The following is a 19,545-nucleotide window of genomic DNA, read 5'->3' on the forward strand; positions in this document are numbered from 1 at the left end:
AGGCGACGGGGTGTGGACCTATTCTTGTTGATTTTGAGGGGGGGTTCTCTGCGCCTCCTGGATTTTGATGCTTGTTCCCTTTGCCATATTGGGGAAATTCTCTCCAATAATTCTCTCCAATATACCTTCTGCTCTCCTCTCTCTCTTCTTCTGGAATCCCAATTATTCTAATGTTGTTTCGTCTTATGGTGTCACTTATCTCTCGATTTCTCCCCTCATGGTCCAGTAGCTGTTTGTACCTCTTTTGCTCAGCTTCTTTATTCTCTGTCATTTGGTTCTATATCACTAATTCTTTCTTCTGCCTCATCTATTCTAGCAGTGAGAGCCTCCATTTTTTTTATTGCACCTCATTAATAGCTTTTTTTACTTCAACTTGGTTAGATTTTAGTTCTTTTATTTCTCCAGAAAGGGCTTTTATATCTCCCGAGAAGGTTTCTCAATATCTTCCATGCCTTTTTCGAGCCTGGCTACAACCTTGAGAATCGTCATTCTGAACTCTAGATCTGACATATTTCCAATGTCTGTATTGATTAGGTCCCTAGCCTTCAGTACTGCCTCTTGTTCTTTTTTTTTGTGGTGAATTTTTCTGCCTTGTCATTTTGTCCAGATAAAAGTATATGAAGGAGCAAGTAAAATACTAAAAGGGTGGCAAAGACCCCAGAAAAATACGCTTTAACCAAATCAGAAGATACCCCAAATCGTGGTGGGGGGAGGCAAGCGATAAAAAGAGGTTCAGAAAAAAAAAAAAAATTAAAAAAAGAAAATGAATAAAGAAAAAATATTTAAAAAGAAAAAATATATATATATTAGATAAACTAGTTAAAAAAACGTTAAAAAAGAAAAGGGTAAAATTTTTTAAAAATTTAGCAGCAGAAGAAAAAAAATTGGAAAAAAAAACAAACACCAAATTAAATTAACTGCAAGACTAAAGAATCATGGGGAGAAAGCCATGAGTTCAGTGCTTTATTTTTTTCTCCTCCTCTGGAATTCCTCTGCTCTCCTTGGTATTGAACCTGTACTCCTTGGTAGGTGAACTTGGTCCTGGCTGGATTTCCTGTTGATCTTCTGGGGGAGGAGTCTGTTGTAGTGATTCTCAAGTGTCTTTGCCCCAGGTGGAATTGCACCGCCCTTACCAGGGGCTGGGCTAAGTAATCCGCTCGGGTTTGCTTTTGGGAGCTTTTGTTTCCTGAGCGCTTTCCGTAGAGTTCCAGAGGATGGGAATGAAAATGGCGGCCTCCTGGTCTCCGGCCCAGAGGAGCCAAGCGCTCAGGGCCCCACTTTTCAGTGCACCCTCAGAGAATAACGCCCCATAACTCCCGTCTCCCTGGCCTCCCGCCACGCTCTAAGCTCACCCAGGCTGCGACCCGTTCAAGGTAACCCTGAGCTGAAAGCTCACTCCTCGGCTCTGTCTCTGTAGCCGGCTACCCGTTCTAATACCTGCAAATTCTGCGACACTCAGACACCCCCAATCCTTCTGTGACCTTGCGGGACCTGGGGCCATGCTGACCCCACGTGGGCTTCACCCCGGTTTAGCCTCTGGAGAGATGTCCCTCAGCGGAACAGACTTTTAAAAGTCCCGATTTTGTGCTCCGTTGCTCCGCCGCCGCCGGGAGCTGGCCCCTCCCCCCGGGGTCTATCTTCCAGTCGCTTTGGATTCACTTCTCCGCCAGTCCTACCTTTCAGAAAGTGGTTGATTTTCTGTTTCTAGAATTGCTGTTCTTCTTCTCTTCGATCTCCCATTGGATTTGTAGGTGTTTGCAATGTTTAGATAAGCTATCTAGCTGATCTCCTGCTACCTGAAGTAGCCTTTGCCTGCTACTTCTCCACCATCTTCGCTCCTTGTTCTCTTTAGTGATTTAGGATATAAATACAAAATAAAACCTAAGATTATTTTCACATGATTATCATTTTTCTGAATATCCTAGAGCAATTAGAATGCTTAAAAATTACCAAAACTCCATGAATTTCTTTCGTGTTCTTTATAAATACACATTTAAGGGGAATCTTAGTTTTAAAAAGATTTGCTTTGTGTTCATAATTATAGTAAGCTTCTTCATTTATGTAATACTCAGGATTATTTATTGATTTATATAGTGTGTCATATATTACAAAGTGCTAACATGCATGGCAAAGCAATTTATTATTAATTCTACCTAATTTAGTAGGGTAAAATCAGTTAAAGAGTCACAATGAGATGGATTTTTAATTTAATGTCATTTTTTGAGAGAGAGAGCATATACAAGTGGGATGGGAGTGGTGGGGGAAAGGGACAGAGGGCGAGAATCTTAAGGAGACTCTGTGCTGAGTGTGGAGCCCAATACAGGACTCAATCTTAAAATCCTGAAATCTTACCTGAGCTGAAATCAAGAGTTGAACACTTAACCAATCCACCCAGGTGCCCCTTAACTGGATTTTTTTTAACTGAAATCTTTATGAATACACTTTTTATAATAAAAAAAAATTTACTACAAGGCAGATGAAGTGCTCTGAGTTATCTTTCTGCAACAGAACAAATACATTCTGAACCGGACATTCTTTTAGATGTTGCCTGCTCTAACAAGCTTTGCTCTCTAAAATGCGTATTAGAAGACAAGAAAGTCAATATTTCTCTGAGTGCATATGTCAATAATAGCACTGCTATTTAGACTCTGTGCCCTGGTTCAGTGATTAAAGTTAGGAGGCTGAGTCAAGGGAAACTGAAGGCAAATATTAAGTCTCTCTGGAGGGAAATGACAGGGTTTTATAGATTAAGATCAAGTAGTGAGGTAACAATAAATTACTTCTATTCACCTTAAATAGCAAATCACTGTAAGTAGGTATCATCAAAAAAAGCAAATACATATCTAGTTTCCAGTCACTATAGGCATTGTTACTGAAAATAGGAAATAAAACAATAATAAATTTAGAAGTTATATTTCAAAAACTAAATGCCCAATCACAAAGATGAGTAAAAACAAGGATTATCAGTAAATAGCAGGCAAATTTGAAAAATAAATGGCATTTCTCAATATGAAAAATATAACACTTGAAATTTTTTAAAAAATTCTAAATGAGAGACATTTGTGTGACTCAGTCAGTTAAACATCTTCCTTCGGCTCAGGTCATGATCCCAAGGTCCTGGGATTGGGTCTCATAGTGACCAGAGAGAGAAGCAGGTTCCAAGCTAAGCAAAGAGCTTGGAACCTGCTTCTCTCTCTGCCCCTCTGTCTGCTCGTGCGCTCTCTCTCTCTCTGACAAATAAATAAATAAAGTCTTTTTAAAAATTCTAAATGAGGGGCACATGGGTGGCTCAGTGGGTTAAAGCCTCTGCCTTCAGGACAGGTCATGGTTTCAGGATCCTGGAATCGAGCCCTGCATCGCGCTCTCTGCTCAGCAGGGAGCCTGCTTCCCCCTCTGTCTCTACCTGCTCTCTGCCTACTTGTAATCTCTCTCTGTAAAATAAATAAAATCTTTAAAAAAAAAAATTCTAAATGAACAGAATTTCAAAATAGCAGATTAGGCAGAGATGAAGAAAGAATTGGTAACTTGGATGAGAAATTTGAAGATATTGCCCAAAGTGTAGCACAGAGAGCCAAAGAGGCAAAAAATGAGGAAGACATGAAAAGATATGAAAGATGGAATAATAAGGGTAACATGCACTTAATCAGATATTCAGGATGAAATAAAAAGACTATATAGGATAGGAAGCTTTGTGATGGATAATGGCTGAATTTTTTCCACAACTGTTAAAACATGAAATCAAAGGTCCTGGACACACAGTGTATTTCAAACAAGACAAAGAAAGGGAAATCCACACTAAGATGCATTATTATGAAATTGAAAAATACAAAAGAGGTTCTCAAAGCAAGTAGAGAAATGATGGGTCACCTGCAACAAAAAACATAGGTGTAATGATAGCCAGCTTATCAAGAAAATGATAGATGCCAAAAGTACAATAATATCTTCAAAGTATGAGAGAAAATAATCATCAGTCTAAAAAAGTCTTGTGAACTTTAAAAACCTTATTTTTAATAAATGAAAATGTAATATAAAGTTATTTAGTTGAAAAACTGAAAGCATTTACCACCAAGACTTTTTTTTTTCCAAAAGATAAATCTCAAAGGTTACTTCATGAAAGAAAATGATCTCAAGATGTTCTGAGGAAGTAATAGTGAATAAATAAGACAGTAAACATATATGCAAATTAAAATAAAAATAGTCTGAATAAAATAATAATATCTGATTTGGAAAAGTTAACAAACAGAATTAAAACACTAAGAACAGCATTTATTAGAGAACAAGTAAATTTCAAGTGATCTAAAATCTTAAAATTGTTGAGGAAGTGGGTGGATAAGGTACTGTTAAACTTCAGACTTTGTTTAATTAAAAATGTATGGTAAAATTTTAAGTATACCAAAAGAATAAAAATAAATGACATAAATTCCAAGATATAAGAAAAATACTAATGAGAAAAAAAGAACAAAAAAGGGACTAGAAATGAAAAAAGAATATGAAAGATAAATAGATATCAAAACATAAAGTAGTAGAACAAAATTGAAATATGTAACCACCAAAATCCACATAAATTTGCTAATTTCACCAGTTAAAATGAAGAGGTTGTTTAGATGGTAGGAAAATAAAATCCATATTTTTGCTCTTTAAAACAGACACAGCTATAGCTAAGGGCACACAGCCCCACACACGGAAGGAAAGATGAAAGAAGTTATACCTGAGAAATACTAGCTCAAAGAAAATTGGGTAACTATATCAGTTTCAAGCCAAGTAGACTTTAACACTAGAGGTGTTTCCAGGTTATAAAGTCACTATGGAATGGGCACCTGGGTGGCTCAGTGGGTTATGCCTCTGCCTTTGGCTCAGGTCATGATCTCAGGATCCTGGGATTGAGTCCAGCATCAAGCTCTCTGCTCAACAGGGAGCCTGCTTCACCCCCTCTCTCTGCCTGCCTCTCTGCCTACTTGTGCTCTCTCTCTCTGTGTCAAATAAATAAATAAAATCTTTTTTTTAAAAAAAGTCACTATGGAATATTACAATGTTCAATTCACCAGAGAAATATATAAATTCTAAATATACATACTTAAAGATTATGCATATGATATGCATCATATGCTATATATATATTTAATAGAAGTAGAAGGAAAAATCACAAGTCCACTAAAACAGGGAGATTTCAACATACCTCAATTAATGGAATATTTTAACAGCTCAATTAATAGACTTAATCTAGGAAAATACAGAAAATACATAGAGCTTGGTACTCAACAATTAGAGAATACATGCTATTCTCATGAAACATTGATAAAAATCTATTTTAACTTGGCTATATGCAAGTTTCAATGCACATCAAAGACTCAGATCCATATATACTACATTTTAAAGACTCCCATATATATCCCCATCACAATGTGAATTTAAATACATACATTCCAAATATCTCATGAAAAATGAGACACCAAATTCTAACTTAAAGATGCTTATATTTAAATAAAAATGTAGATATAAATATCAAACATGGTGAAAGCAGCATAAGTGGAACTTAGAAATGTTAAATCTTTATATTAGAAAGTAATAAATGCTAAAGACTAATGAGCTAAACACAAATTAAAGAAATTTTTATAAGAAATGATAGAAAAAACCCAGGAAAGTAGGAAAAAGGAAATGGTAATGAACAGAAATGAATGAAAAAGTAATAAAAACTGCTATACAAAATCAGAAACAGAATTTTTATACACCTAAAAGTAGATATAATATATTATTTGTTACAAGGGAATAGTTCTGTGATGCTTCAGTTTTACACAATTCTCAGCACTCTCCATAGCACACACCCTCCCCACTGTCCATCACTCAGCTTCCCCATCCCTCCCAACCTCCTCCCCTCCAGCAACCCTCTGTTTGTTTCCTGAGATTAAAAGTCTTTTATGGTTTGTCTCCCTCTCTGGTTTCCTCCTGTTTGATTCTTCCCTCCCTTCTCCTATGATCCTCTGTCTGAGCCCAGATCATTTTAAAGGTAAATTAAATATAGCTCTTAAGAAACAGAGAAAGACAACTATCATATGATCTCCCTGATATGAGGAAGTAGAGATGCAACCTGGTGGGGCGGGGGGGGGGGGGGGGGGGGGGGAATAGGAAAAGAATAAATGAAACAAGTTGGGCTCAGGAGGGAGACAAACCATAAGTGACTCTTAATCTCACAAAACAAACTGAGGGTTGCTGGGGGGAGGGGAGGTCGGGAGAGGGTGGTTGGGTTATGGACATTGGGGAGGGTATGTGCTATGGTGAGTGTTGTGAAGTGTGTAAACCTGGTGATTCACATACCTGTACCCCTGGGGCTAATAATACATTATATGTTTATAAAAAAATAAAATAAAATAAAAATTAAAAAGAAAAGAAAGAAACAGACACTGTAATCTTATACAAACCACTGTAGAAAATTGAAAAAGTAGAAATTTTCTCCAACTAGTTCATATGACACTAGTAAGATTCATATCAAAACTACATAGTATAAGAAAGGAAAGACTACAGGCCTGTTTCATTCATTAACGTAGATGCAAAAGTCCTAAACAAAGTACTAGTAAACCAAATTTAGTGGGACAAATAAAAGGAAAATTCATTTTGGCCAGTTCATCCCATTAATATCCAGTGTGTTTAACATAAGAAAATGTGTTCTTTACACTAACAGATTAAAGGAGAAAAACTACATCATCAACTCAATAGGTGAAGAAAATCATTTGACAGAAACTCAATATTCACTTATAATTAAAATTGTCAGCAAAGTCGGAATATGAAAGAAAGTATTTAACTTAATAAATGATATGTATCCAAAAATTAGAGAAAGCATCATTTTTAAAAGGGAAACATTAGAGGTATTCTGTGGTAGAAGTGATTACTGCTCTCAATTCTTCACTCCCTTTTCTTCCTGTTACACTGTACTGCAGTACAGTACGTGGCATTTATATTCCCACTCCATTTACTTTAGGCTCAGACACATGACTTTATTCTGTCAGTAGATGTGAGAAGTGATAGTGTGCCAGTCCCTACAGCAAGACCTTAAGAGTCATCACCCATTTCCACTGTGGAAAGATCATGTAACCTCTGAACAACTCCATTGCACACTCATGAGATAATGAGAGTGAAAAGGGCAAATAAATGTCATGGTATTAGTCTGAAAATTGTTTTGATCTCATGGAACCCCTGAGAAGATCTTGGGGACCCCAAGCATCCCTGGACAACACTTAGAGAAATACTACTTTAGCATGGCATTTCCTACACCATGCTAGAACGTGCGTTCTTCCACAACCACAATGGAACAAAATCAGAAAATTACCATCAATACATTGCTACCATCTATTCTTCAGACCTCATTCAGGTTTTCCTACTTTCCCCAGTAATAATTTCTGTGAGAAGAGAATCTAGCTGAGGATACCATGTTGCATTTAGTTGTCATGTCTCTTTAGTCTCAAAAAATTGGGTTTTATCTCATATTTCTGCCTGAGTAGATTTAGATTATGCATCTTTGGCAGGAAAATTCAAAAGTGATTCTATGTTTTTCTCATTGCATCCTATCAGGTGGGCCAAGATTTTTATTTGCTATATTATTGGTGATGTTCTTCTTGATGATTTGATTAGGATAGCACCTTGCAGAATTCTTCACTGCAGTGTTACTTTCTCACTTTATAATTAAGTATTTTATGGGGAGGTCATTGAAATTATTTAAATTTCTCATTCCTAATCAAACTTTTAAATCATTCATTTATTTATATATTTTTATGGGCTCATGTGTTCCTATTTTATCTGATAGGTTATAACCCATTAACTGTCATAACTTATTTTGTTCCTAAAATTGTCCTCAGTCTAAACAGTTGGAGCCCAGCCAATCTGGCTTCTCTATCCTCCTAACATGCATCATCACTCTGAGTACTTCTTTGCTTTTTGGCACAAGGTTCCAGGCTCATCTTACACCTTCCCTTCATTGGCCATATTATAGTAATTTCTCAATGGACCATTGTTGATTTGAGTGGAAAATATATTTAGAAGCCAAAATGTAGGCTTTACTTACTGCTACTGGGATTTCAATTTCCCACACCTTCTTAGTTGACAGAGGTAGGTAATCTATATGTATAAATACATATACACACAAATACATATTTACATCTCTTTTTATTTATGTATCTTGAAAACATTGGTATCTCCAATTCCAATCTAATATCATAGGTTCACTCTAGTTTTCTTCCTCTTCATATTTAAAAATTCTCCCTTAAACTGTTTGGTAAGAAATGTGGCTCCCATTATCCATGTAGTTGTTTATTTTATTAACCTCTCTGTAAATAACAAATCTCCCAGATTCGCATCCTCACCACTCAGACAGCTTTCTCCCCTTGACTGAAATTTGATTCTCCATACCAGTTTATCTCTCTGTGTAAACACCCCGCTCATCCTCCTGGGGCTGCACCTTACAGCAGGCCATTGCTGTACATGCTCCTTTCCCTGATTGGGCTTTGACATCCCATGCCAGGCTACTCCATGCATGAACACTTTTCTCTTCTGGACAGGGACATTTTCCTTGCCCTGTTTCATGGTTTTGACAACCCTAGACCACCTCTCTACAGGGATATTCTCCTTGTTTTGCTGATTCCTTCCGCCAGGCCATTCCCCCTTCATAGGTTCTTTCCCACTCCCAGGTGGACACTAACACTCCATACTGGGCTACTCCACATGTGGACACCCTCCTAACCCTGCATGGACCCCAACATGCCATTCTGGATTGCCCCAAACATGGACACCACCATTACCCTCTTTGAGCCCTGATTCTCAACTCTGGGTCACTGCAAATCTCCATTCTCCACTGAAGGTATGGATGCATCTCACTTTTCCTCATCTAATGACTTTAGGACTGAATTGTACGGAGTGAATGGGATAAAGAAAAGGAAATGACCAGGCATCTCATATCTGAGCCTCTACTTATCATAGAGGTTTTTCCTTCAGATCTTAGATGATTTTAATTTATTAAAAATACTTTTTAATTTTAAAGTTGCAGTTTTCAAACTCCTTGGGGCCACTTTTTTTTTTTAACAGAATACTCATTCTTAGGAAATTTTTTTAAAGATCTTATTTATTTATTTATTTATTTGACACAGAGAGAGTGATCACAAATAGGCTGAGAGACAGTCAGAGAGAGAGGAGGAAGCAGGCTCCCTGCTGAGCAGAGAGTTCAATGTGGGGCTCGATCCCAGGCCCCTGGGATCATGACCTGAGCTGAAGGCAGAGGCTTTAACCCACTGAGCCACCCAGGGGCCCCGGGGTCACATTTTTTATTTGTTTTTATTGACTCTTCAACATTCATTTTCATTTCTTTTTCTTATAATGTCTTTAAATGGAGTTCTATTAAAATCCTTTTTTATTTACCATGTTCAATGAGAAGAGATGTCCTGAAATATTCATTCAGAAGAGGTTGCTATATGAGAATAGGCATGAGCCATACCGTATGAGAATAATTTTACCCGTTTCACTGCTCAAGGACTTTCTCCTTTGTTCTTACCATGAAGTATTGAGAAATAGGAGAGTTTCTCTGCTTGATTAAGAAAGATTTATCATTACTTTGGTGTTCTCCAGAACTCCATTCACTTTGCTTTCCATAGTAGTAGTCTCAAAGTTTAACATTGTATTTTGCTACTACTATGTCCAAGGTCTCCCTTCTCTGGACCACTGCCTCCCATGCCACTCCCACTTGCCCATTATATAAAATGTTTTTTCTCCTTGAGGTCTCTGATATTTTTACCCTGTTCAATTTAGGTTCTGCTCCTGAAAATTTTCTTCAGACTGTCTCTAGCCCTACTAAAAGCATGTCTTTATTGGATATTCCTGAGATTCTCAAGGGCTTAAGCTGCTTCCTGTTGTCTTTTTGCAGGATTTTTTTCAAGTTCTGCTAGTTGTTCTCAGATTCTATTGCTTGGCATCCTGCTTAGTACTGGGCCCTTTCCTTTGGTTAATCAGAATCTAATGGCAATTTCATGGGTTGCAGGATCCATCCAGTTTCATTTTCTTTTCACCACTACAGCTACATAGCTGCAGATCCAGTTCTGGATTTTGTTGCTATCACCTGATTTGGTTTTGCCCATCCATTTTCCAGGTCCACAGGGATTTCTTGATATCTGTTTTATTGAAGTTATCACCATAACTGGTGTTTTGTTTGTTTGTTGTAATCATTGCTCATTTTATTCTTTCATTATTATATGTTTTATTTTAATCTATTTATTTATTTGAGGGAGAGAGGGAGGAGGAGAAGTTTAGAGGGGGGAGGAGAGAGAAAATCTCAAGCAGAATCCCCAATAAACACAGAGCCTGACAAGAGACTCAATCTCAGAACCCTGAGATTGTGACCTGAGATTGACAAGAGTCAAACATTTAACCAGCTAAGCCACCCAGGCACCCCCAATTATTATGTTTTTATTTAGATTTTGGTTAGTTAGCATACAATATAATATTAGCTTCACATATACAATATGGTTATTCAACACTTCCATACAACACCCAGTTCTCATCACAAGTGCACTCCTTAATCCCCATCACCTACTTAACCCAACTCCCTATCTTTCTGTCTGATAACCCTCAAGCTGTTCTCGATAGTAAAGAGTCTGTTTCCTGGTTTGTCTCTCTCTCTTCTTTTTCATCCCTTACTCATTTGTTTTGTTTCTTAAATTCCACATAAATGAAATCATATGGTATTTGTCTTTCTCTGACTGACTTATTCCACTTAGTGTAATACTCTCTAGCTCTATGTATTTTATTACAAATGTCAAGATTTCATTCTTTTTTATGAATGAATAATATTCCAATATTTCATTCCATTCCATTCCATTCCAATAAGATTCTATTTATGGCTGAATAATATTCCACTCCATAACATCCACATCTTCTTCATCCATTCATCAGTCAATGGACACTTGGGCTATTTCCATAATTAGGCTATTGCAGATAATCTGCCATAAACATTGGGGTACATGTATCCTTTTAAATTAGTACTTTTGTATTCTTTGGGTAAACACCTATCATAGGGTAGTTCTATTTTTAACTTTTTAAGGAACCTCCATACTATTTTCCACAGTGCCTGCACCAGTTTCTATTCCCTCCAACAGTTTTCTCCACATCCTCACCAACACCTGTTGTTTCTTGTGTTATTGATTTTAGCTATTTTGACAGGTGTGAGGTAGTATTTCATTATAGTTTTGATTTGTATTTCCCTGATGATCAGTTATGTTGAGCATCTTTTCATGTGTCTGTTGGCCCTCTCTATGCCTTCTTTAGAAAAATGTCTATTCATGTCTTCTACCCATTTTTTAGTTGGATTATTCATTTTGGGGGTACTGAGTTTTATAAATTCTTTATATATCTTGGATACTAAACTTTAATTGGGTATATCATTTGCAAATATTTTCTCCCATTTTGTAGGTTGCCTTTTAGTTTTGTTGATTTGTTGCCTTCACTGTTTTTTATTTTGATTTATTTTGATTTAGTCCCAATAGTTTATTTTTGCTTATGTTTCCCTTGCTTCAGTAGACATATCTGGAAAGAAGTTATTATGGCCAATGTCAAACAGGTTACTGCCTGTCTTCTTCTCTAAGATTTTTGTGGTTTCAGGTCTTACATGTAGGTCTTTCATCTATTGTGAATATATTTTTGGTATGATATAAAAAAGTGGTCCAATTTCATTCTTTTGCATGTTTTTGTCCAGTTTTCCTAATATCATTTGTTGAAGAGACTGTTTCCTGCTGTATATTCTTTATTGCTTTGTTGAAGATTAATTAACCATAGTTATGGGTTCATTTCTGGGTTTTCTATTTTGTTCTGTTGATCTATGTGTCTATTTTTGTGCCAATACCATATGTTTTGATCACTACAGCTTTGTAATATAACTTAAAGTCTAGAATTGTGATGCCTCTAGCTTTGCATTTCTTTATCATAAATGACACATTAGACCAGATGGACTTAATACAGATACTTAGAACATTCAATCCTAAAACAAGAATACACATTCTTTTCAAGTACACATGGATCATTCTCCAGAATAGGTCACATATAAGGTCACAACACAGGCCTCAACAAATAGAAAAAGATCAAAGTCATACCATGCATATTTTCTGACCACAATGCTATGAAACTGGAAGTCAACCACAAGAAAAAATTTGTAAAGACTACTGATATATAGAGGTTCTATTGCAACTAAACAATGAATGGGTCAACCAGGAAATCAAAGAAGAAATAAAAAATACATGTAAACAAATGAAAATGAAAACATAAGGATCCAGATCCTTTGGGATGCGGCAAAAGCAGTCTTAAGAGGGAAGTATATAGCAATACAGGCCTACCTCAAGAAGCAAGAAAAATCTCAAATAAAAAACCTAGCCTTACATCAAAAGAAGTTAGAAAAAAGAAAAACAAATCAAGTCTAAAGCCAGCAGAAGGAAGGAAATAATAAAGATCAGAGCAGAAATAAATGGTATAGAAACTAAAAAAAAAAAAAAAAAAAGAAAAACAATGAAACCAGGAGCTGGTTCTTTGAAAAAATTAACAAAATTGATAACTCTCCAGCCTGATTTATCAATAAGAAAAGAGAAAAGACCCAAAGAAATAAAATCACAAATTAGAGAGGAAAAATAACAACCAACACCACAGGATTTCTATTAATATCAATATCAGCACTCAAATCCCTGGAAATGGAGAAATTTTTTATTTTCTAAAGAGAAATAAAATGACCCAGAAGACAAAAGTTATGATTTATTCTATAAGAATAAATTCACTCATTTTCCATAATTTGTTTTTATCTTGACATAAAATTTGAGGTTTTATTGTTATTCAGGTATTTATATGCTAAAGACGGGGCAAAGATGAGTAAAAAGAGATTGAAATGCTTACTTATTAGATACTTTCTCTGACATTTCTTTGAAATGCTAATGATGCTTTGAGTAACTATCAGATTGGAATTCACACATATTTAGTTGTGTACCTTAGCATGAAATATCCACTTATCAAAAGAGAAGTGTGAAATTAAATGAGACAAGTTATGAAAACAGTTTAATCTACATACTTTACCTAGTTACAGTAAAAAAATAGTAAGAAAGTGCAAAAATTCTTCCCAAAGTATATTTTCAAAACATATAAGCAGAAACAAAGGAGTAAATCCTATTATATTTACTATGTCAAAATAACAATCTTTATTGAGTATCTAATACAATCACTACTATATTTATTTGTAAAAATGAAACCCTTTAGATTAAAAATTATAATAGAAGAAATAATATTTAATGTCTTCTATGCCACTGGCATTGCTCTAACTGCTTTACTTCTGTTATTTTATTAAGTCTTCACAACACTTATAGGTGTATACTATTACTATCTTTGTTTGTAGAAGTGAAAATATAAACATTGCCAGAATATATATATTATTTGTTTTTTGTGGGTTTTTTTTAAAGATTTTATTTATTTATTTGACAAACAGAGATCACAAGTAGGCAGAGAGGCAGGCAGAGAGAGAGAGAGGAGGAAGCAGGCTCCCCGCTGAGCAGAGAACCCAATGTGGGCCTTGATCCCAGGACTCTGGGATCATGACCTGAGCTGAAGGCAGAGGCTTTAACCCACTGAGCCACCCAGGCACCCCAAGAATATATTTTGAACATTATATTAATTCTTCTCTGAAAACTGGGACACAGTCTGAATCATGGTATACCAACCACTCCAAAACTCGATATCTTAAAATAATAGCCATTTATATAGCTCATGATTCTGGGGAGTATTTTCTTCTGGTCTGGGCCAGCCTCAGCTAATCTTGGCTAGGTTTTCTCATCATGGGTGGTCAGTTGGCATATTGGCCTGGGATTGATAGGTCATGGATGACCTCATTCAAATGTAAGAAAGTTGGCTATTGTCTAAGGTAACAGAAATGGCTGATGTATAACCCACGCCTTTTTGCTTCAGGTTTGTTTTATTTTGTTTTTCGGTTTTGATTCTTTAACATCTTGGGATCTTTTTGTTCCTGGAGGAACTGCCCCTCCCAGGGCTAGCTATATCTTAGAGATACTAAACATGCCTTTCATGTGCAAACCAACAAATCTAGAGCCATACCCCAACCACACTCAGGGCCTCCTATCACCAGGCCTAATCACACCAAGGCCAGGTATCAAACAACTAGGGAGAGTCTCTATCTAAGCTCTAGAAGCTGCTGAAATGATTCTAGCCAATCAGATTAGCGAATCCTAAACCTGATTACCCTGTTTCTTCCTCTCCTTCACGGAGAAATGACAATAAAGTCTCCAGCCCTCCTTGTCCCTTACTCATTTGGCCTCCTAACCAACCCTGGGTTTCCCCCATTTCCCCCACCCCAGGGCATGACATCCTCCCTTCTCTTGGAATCTATAACAGTTTATCTTTTCAATGGCAATTGTCTCCTGATCTGTTAGCCCCATCATACTTGAAAAACAATAAAACCTACAATTTCAAACAACAGGGTAATAATGTAGTTCATCATCTTTCAGACAAATTTGGGCTTGTTCACCTGTCAGCAAGTTTGCAAGCCCCCAGTGTACAAGTGCTTTTCAAGTCTCTGCTTCTATTATGTTGGCTGTTGTCCCATAGACCAAAGCAAGGCACACGGCCATCCCCAGAGTCATGTGGGAGGAATGGATACAGAGTAGAGTATGGCTACAGGGAGCTGTTGCATAGTGGGGCCATTCCTGCCATCAATCCACCAAATACAAATTTGGGGAGCTTTTATATCAACTTGTCATTCTCTTTGATATGAGTAATCTTTAGAGGTTGGCCATTGAAACAAGCAAGTAAATAGTTGCCTTTTGATAATTCTTAATAAAAATGTTACCAAGTATCATGATGCTAGGAACTATTATTCAAAAGACAAAGTTTATATGCTAATACTTAAATTTTCTTTTACTTAGAGAAGTGATTGCTTATCACTAGAGGACTTGGACAATATAAAGCATTTTGAAATTGCGATTATAGTCATTTTGGTGAAACCACAGAGGGGATAATAACCTAATAATAATATTCACAGAATACTTTAAATAAAATTATGCCCTTTTAAACTCTCATTTATCATGATTATGGTCAAAAACCTCTTGACTGAGATTTACAGAATCTTTTCCCCACAATAGGCTATTTTCAATTTTCTTTTCATAACCAAACCCTTTGGCCTTCTTTAGTAACTTTCAAAATAAAATTCTAAACGTCCTTATTTCTGAATTCCTCCTTCCTTTTACATTTCTTACCCATTCCTGTCATCCATACCAACCTATTATATTGTAAAGCACTATGGATCCAAGTAGCGTAGGAAAGAAAAAGAGAAAATTGATTGGAACAGAATGCCAGGTTTTATTTCCTCTTGGTAAAATTCTGCTTCCATGGAAGTAGAAAAAAAAAAAAAACTTTTCTAGTTCTCTTATCCCAAATTCCAGTAATAGTCATAAATAGGAGAAACACATGCCCTCCCACAGAGTCTACTTCTTTCCTTTGAACCCTAGACTGTTTTTCTATCTAAATACTAATATATTTTCCAGGCTAGTGGATATGGGAATCTGTTAGATCTTGGTTTGAATCTCAGCTTAACCTCTAACTAGCTAGGAAAATTTCAGTAACAAGTTGTTTAAATGTTTGTTTTTACTTTCAAAAAATGGATATAAAAGACCATAAACCCTAGCTTTAGTGAGAATTCAGAGCTGTGTTCACTCACTCTGCACTCACTATTGTACCCCAGGAAGAGTCTCTGTCTTAGAGAAGGACAAAAGTAGTTATTATCAAGGACATAGTGTTGCTACAATGGAAAGGGATGCAGGTTTTGTGAGAAGACAGAGAGATTATTATAGTGCTAGGCAGGTGCAGTGTTTCTCCTTTAGATTGTTGTCTTTGGGACCTCTCTTCCTATCACTCTTCTCTCTTCCATCTCAGGATATCATTGTGACAAGGTCTGAGCAGGGGACATCTGCTTGGAAAGCCAAACAAAAACCAGGGTTAGGTATGGGGATATGCAAGGTCAGGAACAAACCTGCCTCAATCATCAATGAGGGAGAGAACAGTGCAGGGACTTGTGACCAAAGAGTAATAAGGAGCATTGGTTTGTCTGTAGCATTCTCTGGGCAAGTATCTATTAAGATTTGTTATGGTTGCCAATTTGTTTAAATATGTGAGTCCAATATTTTAGCTATATCTCTATCAGATAATCATAATTATTATTAATCATTTCACAGGATTGTTATGCAGATCAAGTGAGATCTTGTAAATATGACCCCTAATCCGGTGCCTATAAAATAGTACATACCTGTTAAATGTTACTTGTTAATTTATGAAAACTTTGGTGTTTGGAATTTATAATAATAACCAATGTACTTAAAGTGCAAGTCAGCAAGTCAGCTTTGGATTTTTATTATCCACCACATTGGCTATTTTTGACTCTTTCTACAAGATTAGGTTATGAGCTTATCCCATAATTTAACTTCTGATTGTGGCAAATCTTCAGCTATATGAACTAAAAGACCAATCAAAAAAGTATACTGACATCCTTTGCTAAGTTCTTTGGCCAGGGTTTTACACAGTATATCTTTAAGATATAAATTAGATCATACAAGAGAATTGTATATTTTGTCTCAGAGAATATTTAAGTTTTATCTTAGAAAAAATTACAAAGCAATAATTTTTTTTTCTTTTCTGAGTTATTCTCTTTTTTTAAAGATTTTATTTATTTATTTGACAGAGAGACAGATCACAAGTAGGCAGAGAGTCAGGCAGAAGGAGAGGGAGTAGCAGGCTCCCTGCTGAGCAGAGAGCCTGAAGCAGGGCTCGATCCCAGGACCCTGAGACCATGACCTGAGCCAAAGGCAGAGGCTTAACCCACTGAGCCGCCCAGGCACCCCTCTGTATTACTCTTTCAAAGATCTGAAGAAATTAAAAAATAACTAATGCTATTTCAGAGAAGAAAGAAAAAGAGAGCTTTGTGTTAATAGCTCAACATCAGTTTCTTATAAAAGGATCTCACTTTTTAGTGATATTATGGGTTGCATTGTTTGCCTACATTAAGCCTGAAGAAATCTTTTTTGTCTAAATTATAGAATTTATAGAATTATTCTTTATTTTATATTTTATATTTAAAGTAATATTCTCAGTATTTTTTAAATTACTTCTGCATTGTTTGCCTACATTAAGCCTGAACAAATCCTTTTTGTCTAAATGATAGAACTTATAGAATAATTCTTTATTTTAGATTTTATATTTAAAGTAATATTATCAGTATTTTTAAATTACTTCTTAATTTAAACTTTAAATTACTTCTAATTATACTTCTTTCAAAGATTTTGTTTCTGAATTTATTTGCTGGGAGAAGGGCAAAGGTGTGTTATTATGTATAATCTTGATTTACCTGCCCAATGTCCTACTACACAATGATTCATTTATTGTGAGGGTTTGGACATGAGTGTTTCACTTTAAGTGAAGTTTTGTTATTCAATATAAAATATATCTGGGAACAAGGAAGAACAGTATACAATTACTCAATTAATACTCAGTTCATATCTTTGAAATGTACTGTAAGGTATATCAGAAAGATCCAGTTCACACACACACACACATTCATCTTATACATGGTACTGTAGGATCATGAGTGTTTCATAAAGTGAAGATATCATTGTACCAACAAATAAAATGTCTAGGTATTGCACAAGTTTGAAAAGGCACTGCTGTCATAACAGGGCTTTTGGAGTCCTTATAATCAACCATCCTGACGTCTTTCCTCTCTTTTGCAGATGACCCTTCTCAACAGGAAGACAGTGATCCTCCAAAAGAATATGATCCTGGGCAATTTGAAGGCCTTCTCCATGGATCCTCTCCAGCCTGTGAGTGCCCTGAAAACCCATTTCATCTCTATGGGAAAAGAGACGAACGTGAAGAAGGACAAGATGAAGTTAGTTTGGCAAATAGTCCTTTGCCTTTCAAGAAGTCTCCAATAGCAAGTAATTCAGAAACTTTGGTAAAGAAAATTAAACCCAAAGTGGTCAGTCGAACAATTTTTCACAAAAAAAGCAACCAACTTGAAAACCATACCATTGTTGGCACAAGAACAACTAGGAGTGGATCCCGGAATGGGGACCAGTGGATTATGAACACAGGAGGATTTGTGGAGAGAGCCTGTACCTTGGGGAGAATAAGGTCATTGCCAAAAGCCCTGATTGACATGCATTTGTCAAAAACCGTCTCTAAATCAGATTCTGATCTCATTGCATACCCTTCAAATGAGAAAACATCAAAAGTTAACTGGAGTGAATCTTCAACTGCTGATCATAGTTCTAAAGGGAATTCTGAAAGAACACCATCCTTCACTTCTGAATGGGAAGAAGTAAGACTTGTTCTTCTTGTTGTTTATATAAGACTTTGGAGCATGGGAAGTTTGGGGGGAAGCATTTTCAGTTTTTTAAGTCTTTCAGAGGCAAAACAAAAATAAAAACAAAACAAAACAAAACAAAAAACAAAAGCAACCAAAAACAGCAATAACAACTCACAGACATAGACAGTTACAAGTGGAAGGGCAGGATTCTAGGGGTAATACATGATAATTTCACAGCTAGTGTAAAAACAAATACAATTCCACACATGTGGAGGAATCTATTGTTTCCATAGAAATTGATGTCAAGCAGAAGTAATAACTAGCTATGAGGTACAAGAGAATGTCGACATTATGTCCTATCAAGCACTGTAGCAGACAAATTGAGAAAAATTTTCATATTTCTGCAGCCCTGTATCATTCTGCTAGTTGCTAAATTCATTGTTAGCTCATCTCCCATCTTTAAAGTAACTTAAGTTTTCATAAACTCCTTATAATCTTAACCTTAATGTGCTGGCTTGGGGTGCCTAGTTGTTTAAACATCCAATACTTGATTTTGGCTCAGGTCGTGATCTTAGGGTTGTGAGATTGTGCTCAATGCTGTGCTTGGCCCTGGGCATGGAGCCTGCTTAAGATTCTTTCTCTGACTCTCACCTACTGCTCATGCTCTCTCTCTCTCAAAAAAAAAAAAAAAAGAATAGTCCTGGCTCTTCTCCAAGTGCCTTATAAAAAACCCAAATTACTTAATATTTCCCTTTTACAGTTTTCAGATAGACATTAAAGAAAAAATATGTTGAGGTCATGTATCACCAATTTAAGCTATACTTAAAGACAAAGTCCTTCATTTTATATAATTAGTCAGAAAGTAAGTGTCCTTTCAAGTTTATGAAATATCATCCTTTGTCTCTAAGGAGGACTAAATTAAGTTTCTTACCTTTTCTTGAATTTCTTCAAAGAATGGACCACACTCTCTCTTAGCATTTCATTCTAACATGTCACATTTTCTCCCTCAAAAAACCTGTGCAAGTGGATTGGGTTTTGAAGTTACAATAGGTCACCACAGTATTCTGAGAACTAGAAATGTCTGGTATTGACATTCTGAATTGAGCTATTTAGGAAAATCACTTAATCTCTCTACATCTGTTTCAGCGTGAACAAATGGGACATTTAAGTAATGT

General features: G+C 36.1%; 1 protein-coding gene across 18 annotated transcripts in view; it reads left to right on the plus strand.

Annotated features, from left to right (window-relative positions):
• ANKS1B (ankyrin repeat and sterile alpha motif domain containing 1B) overlaps positions 1 to 19,545 on the plus strand; it is a 1,111,154-nt gene that overhangs the window by 638,426 nt on the left and 453,183 nt on the right. For 17 of the 18 annotated variants that reach the window (XM_032346661.1, XM_032346662.1, XM_032346658.1 and 14 more), the window contains exon 13: positions 17,793 to 18,382. In XM_032346661.1, coding sequence (XP_032202552.1) covers positions 17,793 to 18,382 — 590 coding nt within the window. Of the gene's footprint in view, positions 1 to 1,337; positions 1,374 to 17,792; positions 18,383 to 19,545 lie in introns of those variants that run through there. The other variant, XM_032346669.1, reaches the window with a different exon arrangement.

Source organism: Mustela erminea, chromosome 6 (genome assembly GCF_009829155.1).
Source record: "Mustela erminea isolate mMusErm1 chromosome 6, mMusErm1.Pri, whole genome shotgun sequence".
In the NCBI taxonomy this organism is placed as follows: Eukaryota; Metazoa; Chordata; class Mammalia; order Carnivora; family Mustelidae; genus Mustela; species Mustela erminea.